At 37.5% G+C, this 8177-nt stretch overlaps 1 protein-coding gene across 1 annotated transcript; it reads left to right on the plus strand.

Moving 5' to 3' along the window:
- Positions 1–2051: 2051 nt before the first annotated feature.
- On the plus strand, positions 2052–6972 carry LOC311071394 (uncharacterized protein). The gene is made up of 8 exons (XM_084095806.1): positions 2052–2319; positions 2405–2582; positions 2677–2753; positions 2851–3031; positions 4244–4492; positions 4580–4751; positions 6087–6235; positions 6403–6972. Exons 1-8 carry the CDS (start codon positions 2137–2139, stop codon positions 6648–6650), a joined length of 1437 nt encoding a protein of 478 aa, XP_083951932.1. The 5' UTR covers positions 2052–2136; the 3' UTR covers positions 6651–6972.
- The last annotated feature ends 1205 nt before the right edge of the window (positions 6973–8177 follow it).

The following is an 8177-nucleotide window of genomic DNA, read 5'->3' on the forward strand; positions in this document are numbered from 1 at the left end:
GCCCCCAAAACACCATTGTCGTGTCAATGAATGGCCAAAACGCATAAAAAGTTTTCCATTTTTAGTTGAAAACGGTTTCGTGAAAACGGCCCCTAAGAGAATTTTGCAAACCCTTCTTAAAGGGGTGGTAAAACACGATTTCACTTTTCTAACTTTAGTTAGTGTGTAATGTTGCTGTTTGAGCATAAACAACATCTGCAAAGTTACAACTTTCAAAGTTTAAAGCAAAGGGAGATATTTGCTTTTAAATAAATCAATTTCTAGGACTACAGAAAACGGCCGCTAGGGACTACACGACATTCCTGCGGGCTTGCTGACGTCACTAAGCCCAATATTTACATAAACCCCTCCTCCGAGAATATTAAATAAGGGGGGCGTGACAATATATTGCTTTGGAGAACAGTTGTTGTGTAGTAGGCTGGAGTGTTGTTGCCGCAATGCCGAGGAGACGTTGTTATTTTCATTCGGATTGCACGTCCACTTTGTTCAACCTTCCTAGGGACGAGGGAGTTAGAGAGCAATGGTTGAAATTTATTTTTGATTCGGTCCCTCTTAATTATTATCCAAATCTCGCTCTCTGTGCTGCACATTTTACGGAGGAAAACTTCCACAATCTTCGCGAGTTCAATGCAGGATTCGCAAAACGGCTTGTTCTGAAAGATGGAGCAGTTCCAACGTTAAAAACAGAAGCTGTTTACGGCCCACAACCTGTAAGTATGATTTATTTTTCCTGTAATAGTTCGTATTGTTAATTGTACGATGTAGCAAGGAAGTAAACAAATGACAACGCTGTTTGTTAAATGCTCTTCATATTTAACGTTATCCGACAAACACCTAACGTTACACACTTTTTTTTAAATCTCAACAGCGAACTTTTAATTAGTGTAAATTATTCTTTGATTAGAGCTTTTATGTGTGTGTTTTTTATCTACATGCTTGTTTATCTACAGTCATGCTAAACAAGGTTCTGTGTTTGATTTGGCTAACGTTACTGTAGTAAAGCCAATGTTTAGTGTTCGTTAGAGGTTAATAGTTCTTGCGACAGATATTTGGCTACAATCATTAAAAAAATACAAAAGTAACGGTGCCATTCAGTGATCATAGGTCCGCAGTCTTTACTCAAAATAATCCATTTGAGGACTGTAGTATTAGGCTATTTGTTAGAACGATTAGCCTATATGAAATTCTTGTTTATGAAGCTTATTTTTTGTGGTGTAATGATTATTTTACAGTAATAAAAAAAAAAATTGTACTCTTTTACATGTCAAATGTATGTTTTTACTCTTATTTGATCATTGATTACATAATGTCATTATTTCTTACAGACAACATCTCAGCAGGGTTCGAGTTCCCAAGAGATCCCCACTACATCTACACTCCATGAAGTTGGATGTCAGTCAGACCCTATAGAGACTGAAACTGGAGCCACAGAGATAAAGCCCAAGATGAGATCAGTGGGCACACAACTTTCAATGGGTACATTCAGCAATTTCCACTTCAGGAGCAAAGGTATGAAATACAGACATTAAATGTGTTTATGTGTTACTTTATCATATCTGCAGTACTAGTACATACTTTTAATTATAATTGTTATACAGGCTAATTATGTGCATTAGAAAGTGGCTTATGCGTCTCACTTTAAAAAAAATGGCAGATGTTTTTGATTAATTGAATTTTGTACTTTTTTTTTTTTTTTTTTTTTTTGGACTTGTAGGCATTCAGGCAAAATTGTATGGTTATGATGTGGGCACTGAAACAACTGACATGTTTCCTGATGCGCAGCTGTCATCAACACCAGTAAGGGGCTCAATCTTTAGGCCCAGCAAGAGACCTCGTCTGGTGTTAGATGAGGAGGAAGAATCAGAATTACATGTCGAACACAATGACTCCACATATAACCCAGATTCTGTTGTCACTCAAGAATCTGAAATGACGTAAGATATAAATACATATTTACATACATTTTTACCAATACATTTGTGTTTTCAAAATATATATAACATGAAAGCAACTTCTTAATATTTATTCATTTTATATTGCCTTAGGATAGATCCACAGCCCGACCACAGCGATAACAAATACATTGTTTTTGAAAGCTGTCTTCGAGAGCTGTTTGTGTCATGTCCAATTTGTAAGATGAAGTGTGTTGTCCAGAGCAGACGAAGGGGGACATTTGTTGCATTCACCCAGCTTTGTGAAAAGTGTAACTACCACAGACAGTGGCAGAGCCAGCCCATTGTAGGGAGTACCCCACTTGGAAACCTGCTATTGTCTGCAGCAACATATTTTACCGGTGGATCTTTTAAACAACTGGAGAAGGTATTACAATTACATTAAAATAAAAAGTACTGTGTTGTTTCAGTATACGTACTGTATCAATGTTATTTAATTTCTATTTTCATAGATTTTCAAGGCCATGAAGCTCCAGATGATGCATTATGTAACTTTTAGGATTCATGCAAGGAATTTCATTGAGCCTACCATAATACACAAGTGGAACCGAGATCAACTGAATCTTATTAGGCAGCTGCAAGAGGGAGGAAATGTTGCTGTGGCTGGAGATATGCGTGCTGACACACCAGGTACGTTTAGACTATAGTCTTTGATTTTTCCTAAAATATTATGATACTGATATTATCAGTAATGTTCTATATATGATTATGATGTTTATAATAGGACACTCAGCCAAATTTGGCAGCTACACCATTATGCACATGGAAACCAACAAAATTCTGGATCTTCAACTAGTTCAGGTTAATAATCCCTAAGCATATAAAATAATTTTGACGCTTTCTTTAATCTGTTATTGTTTATATTCCTATATTTGAATTGTTGTGTACCCAACAACAGAGCAACGAGGTTGGTGGCAGTTATCATATGGAAAAGGAGGGATTAAAGCGTTGTCTCGATAAGCTGGAGTATAATGGTTTAGCTGTTGACTACACAGTCACCGATCGCCATCCGCAGATTCAGAAGTACCTGAGGGACCGCAATATCACTCAGTTCTATGACGTGCGGCACTTTGAGAAAGGTAATTATTTATCTTTGTGTATTTAATCAAATAAAAAGTTGATTCTTGTTCAATTAATTGTGTTCAACTAGGGCTGTAGTACTCGAGTCCGGTCTTGGACTCGAGTCCGGACTCGAGACCGCTTTTCTATGGTCTCGGACTTGTCTCGGACTCGCTGGTATTCGGACTCGGACTTGTCTCGGTCTCGGCCACTGGTCTTGCCAAATATGGCTTTTGGTCTCGACCAAGTCCAGGTGTCTTTATTATGTTCCCAGTAATCACACATACGTCGCCGCGATATTAAAACAATATATTATTGGAGGGAAAGTGAAACACTGGCCACCTAATAACTATGGGCATTTCGGCTCTTTTTCGTGAGCCGGTTCGTTTCACTCAGCTCACTGAAAGAGCCGGCTCTTTTGACTTTTGACTTTAAACGGCTCTATAAAAAATAAATGTTTAAATAAACTCGCTGAAAGTCCACCGCTAGTGCAACGTGAATATTCACATTTTTAATTGTCCATAACACCCCGAAAACTAGCCTGCTTGCCTTGCACATCTAATTAATGGGCAAAGTTTTCCGACTTTTTTTCTTACCTTTCTTTCTTTGCCTATTCCACGAGTGGTAGGCTAAAATATTATTTTTCGTCACGTCATCCGCCCGATCCGCGGTTTATCCCATAGACTGTAAAAAAATGTATCCGCATCTCTTGTGTGTGTGTGTGTGTGTGTGTGTGTGTGTGTGTGTCTGTGAGTTGGCTCGGCCCTCCCTCATGCAGTTTAATTGGTTGACATCGCGTGTATGATTGACAGGAACAGAATGTAAGGCTGATCAGACAGTCGAAACGAATGTGTGTGCTCCTTTAGGCCTATATAATTATTATTTTTTTGTTGTTCTTTGAATTAGTCAATTATTTTAAATAAAATTAAAATTATTCATTATTTCATTATTACATGATTTAATTTCTATAGGCTAGCCTATATTTTTTTAGCAGACTGCTTTTTTTTTTTCCTGTCCTGGACTCGGTCTTGACTCGGACTCGAACCTCTTTGGACTCGGTCTTGACTTGGACTCGACTAGTCCTGGTCTTGGACTTGTCTTGGACTCGACAAAGGTGGTCTTGACTACAGCCCTATGTTCAACTGTTCAACCTAACTTGTTCATTTTTATTTTTGGTGTAATTTGATTATCTTGAAATAATGATTGTACAACCGAGCTTTTACTTTGTACAGGTTTATCTAAGAAGCTTGACAAACTTTCAAAAATGAAGGACTGCGAGGTGCTGAAAAAATGGTTGCACAGCATCAAGAACCATGTTTACTGGAGTGCGAATTCATCCGAGTCAGGGCCTGAAAAGGTGGCGAAGTGGAATTCACTGCAGAACCACATACAAAATGTACATGTTCATGATAATCCCCTCTTCCCCAAGTGTGAACACCCAGACAAAGTTTCAAGGGATCCAACAAAATGGTTCCAACCAGGTATGACTATATAGAGACACTAAATAAAATGACAGTAAACTGTTAAATTTAGTATATTTTATTAAGATTTTTTTAATCTGGATACAGGATCAATAGCACTCCACAAAGTGGAAAAGCTATTATACAACAAGAGAGTTCTCAAGGATATAGAAAAGCTCAGCCACCACTTTCAGACGTCCTCACTGGAGGCATTCCACAGTCTGATTTTGCGTTTTGCGCCAAAGAACGTCATCTTCCCTTTCATAGGAATGTTGTGCAGGTAATAATCTTTGACATAATCGGTAAAATTTATAAACATAGTTTCTAAGAATTGTTATGTAAATGTTTTTTTATTCATTATTTTATTCATATTAATGATCATTCCCTATAATAAATAATGTACTTTCCTAATAAGGCAGAAAAAGGTTCAGTTGGCTAGGAGCATTGTCTGTGGCCCTATGTTATCTATGTTATAAGTAGCAGTAGGGCTGTACTCAACCAAAGAAAATCTTGGTCGACTGAAGTCCTGAAGTTTTCGACTAAAATCGACTAAAAATGACGTTAGAAAAAAAACGCTAAATTAATTAGCTGCGCACTATGCGCAGTACTTGGTAGCCTTGTTGTCCGCCTAAATGAATTATAAATAAACATAAAAAAACTAGTAGGCTATTTGCAGTATTAAATCGTTTTTGTAATTTGCACTGAAATGAGTCTGACACACGAGTCTGTCGGCTCTGACAGCGTTGCATCACGTGCACCTGCGCAATATCATAGCCTATGATTTCCGAAAATAGTAGGCTACTATGTTGTCAACTAGTGATATCATGACAAGAACTTTTGAGGAATATGTAACATAATTTAGACAATTGTTTCTGTCATATGTATTATAATAACTGACAGACTATAATTTCAGCCGCTCTGTGGAGCTCGCACAGAGTGAGGCTGAACCTATTTTTTACAGTCTATGGGCTGAACATAGGAGCTCAGCTTCGCGGCTGAGACACGAATAGACTATTAACTTAAAGCTTTTACTCTTAAACACAAAAGGCACATCCACTTTAATAAAAAAAATAATATTTATTAAACAAACCAGATCAAGTAATATTCAGCAAACCTTCTAGTAGCCTACTTTCTTCAATCTGTCCGTCTTCTCCGGTGGGTTGGGCTAATCCAAAAGAAGTGAAAACAAGGGGGGTGTTCTGAAGACAGACTGTTACCTGGGAAACAGGGGTGCTCTGAAAACGCCCCCATTAGCAATTAGTGCTTTCCACCTGATGAAATGAACGCGGCAAAACTGATTACCGGCAAATGAACGCTACAAAACTAATGAAATGAACGCGGCAAAAAATCGACCAATCAGAATTTTGGTCGAGCCAGAAAGTATCGACCAAAATAATCGACTAATCGACTGGAAGAATACAGCCCTAAGTAGCAGAGATATAAAGAGGTAGAGTGCCTCCCGTCTTGGCGCGCACTCACATTCTCTTGACTTGCAAGAAAGTAACTATTATAATCATTGATTGAACATTTGTCTCTTATTCAGAATTGTTTGTTTATTTCCAACAATACAGTCTACTAATCTCTGCATATTTTATGGATTGTGCAATGATTACAGGCTGTATCTTGCAGCAATGCACTATAATGAAAATGCTAACCGTGAGCAGGCAACAACAACTGAAGGACAGGCTGTGTATAAATTCATTTTTCCAAAGTCCAAAAAGGGGGAATGCACAGCAAAGCCAGTGAAAGTAGACCCAACATACAGTAAGTTGTAAAATATATTTTATTAACAATACTATTAAAAAAGCTATAATAAAATAAATATAAACTTATTTCTAAATATTACACAAATGTAAATTATACAACAAAGGTAGATTGTTTATCAGTAATTATGTAAAACCATAGACTGACTCGGTATTCTCTTATTACAGACTATGTCGATGACCTTATGGGCCTTCTACTACATAAAGTCTTTGTGGATCCCGAGCCATATGCTGACGAGCTGCACACAATCCCCATTCCACCTCCTCTGTCATCACAGTTTGAAAAACCCACCAAAGAAGAGGTGATTGCCCACCGTGTGTCACGATTCAGTCGAGGGGTGGCCGGAACCCAACATACTGTCCAGCTGGATCAGGAAACTGCAGGCGTATCCGGCGGACAACACATGACGGGATGACAACCCTCACACTACGTCCTAGGTAGCCCCAGCACCAGCTGACAAAGCTGCGATAGGCCAGATAACGGAAACGCCTATGGCAGGAATAGAAAACCTCAATATTGTAAATAAAACCAGTGGTATATAGGAAACATGTATATGTGATGTGTAAATATGTTAGATAAAAATTGATATTTTGATAGTTTTTGTCTTTAATACAGAACAAATTTTGTATTTTTTTTTTTTTATGATTAACATGTCTTGTGTATATATATTTTTGAATCTATTGTCTTTTATTTATATTATTTTACACAACATAATTTCATTAAATTTAATAAATACTTACTCCTCTTCATTTCTGCGCCTCACTGGTCCATAGTCGGCTCTGTAAATATTATTGATGTTTTGTAAAGTATACGGATTTAAGCAGTTTGGTTCAAAACCTGGATGCTCAACCATACAGGTGCTGGTCATAAAATTAGAATATCATCAAAAAGTTTATTTATTTCAAGAATTCAACTTAACAGGTGAAACTAATATATTATATAGACTCATTACATGCAAAGTGAGATATTTCATGCCTTTATTTGTTATAATTTTGATGATTATGGCTTACAGCTTATGAAACCCACGAAATCAAAATCCCAGAAAATTAGAATATTACATGAAATCACACAGTAATTACACAGTGATACCATGGTCATTAAACCAGGTTTTGGTTATTTTGGCAGTGTGGGCCGGTGCAAATCCTGCTGGAGAATGAAGTCAGCATCTCCATAAAGCTTGTCTGCTGAAGGAAGCATGAAGTGCTCTGAAAATGTCCTGTAGAAGGCTGCGTTGAGTGGACAGCACAGTGGACCAACACCAGCCGATGACATGGCTCCCCAAACCAACACAGACTGTGGAAACTTCACACTGGACTTCAAGCATCTTGGATTGTGTGCCTCTCCATTCTTCCTCCAGACTCTGGGACCTTGGTTTCCAAATGAGATGCAAAATTTGCTCTCATCAGAAAAGAGGACTTTGGTCCACTGTGCTTTATTAAATCCAGTCAACGCAGCCGTCTACCAGGACATTTCCAGAGCACTTCATGCTTCCTTCATTTCCCAGCAGGATTTGCACCTGCCCACACTGCCAAAAGAACCAAAACCTGGTTCAATGACCATCGTATCACTGTGTAATTACTGTGTGATTTCATGTAATATTCTAATTTTCTGGGATTTTGATTTCGTGGGTTTCATAAGCTGTAAGCCATAATCATCAAACTTATAACAAATAAAGGCTTGAAATATCTCATTTTGCATGTAATGAGTCTATATAATATATTAGTTTCACCTGTTAAGTTGAATTCTTGAAATAAATCAACTTTTTGATGATATTCTAATTTTATGACCAGCACCTGTACATGTAGGAGGGTCTGGAACCTCCATCATTCGTTTTACAACCTAAACAGTAATGTAAGACAATGAGTAGGCTATATACTGTACAACTAACCTTTGTTCGTCTTTTAAATATGAAAAAAGGATTATACATAACTATAAATAAGCA

Source organism: Abramis brama (genome assembly GCF_963993115.1).
Source record: "Abramis brama genome assembly, chromosome: 20".
NCBI classification, from domain to species: Eukaryota; Metazoa; Chordata; class Actinopteri; order Cypriniformes; family Leuciscidae; genus Abramis; species Abramis brama.

Excerpts from the sequence above, each read along its gene's own strand:
- LOC311071394 (XM_084095806.1), top strand. The coding sequence starts at position 2,137 with ATGAAGTGTGTTGTCCAGAGCAGACGAAGGGGGACATTTGTTGCATTC. Across the intron at positions 2,320-2,404 it reads CTTTTAAACAACTGGAGAAG|ATTTTCAAGGCCATGAAGCT; the intron begins GTATTACAATTA and ends CTATTTTCATAG. Across the intron at positions 3,032-4,243 it reads CGTGCGGCACTTTGAGAAAG|GTTTATCTAAGAAGCTTGAC; the intron begins GTAATTATTTAT and ends TACTTTGTACAG.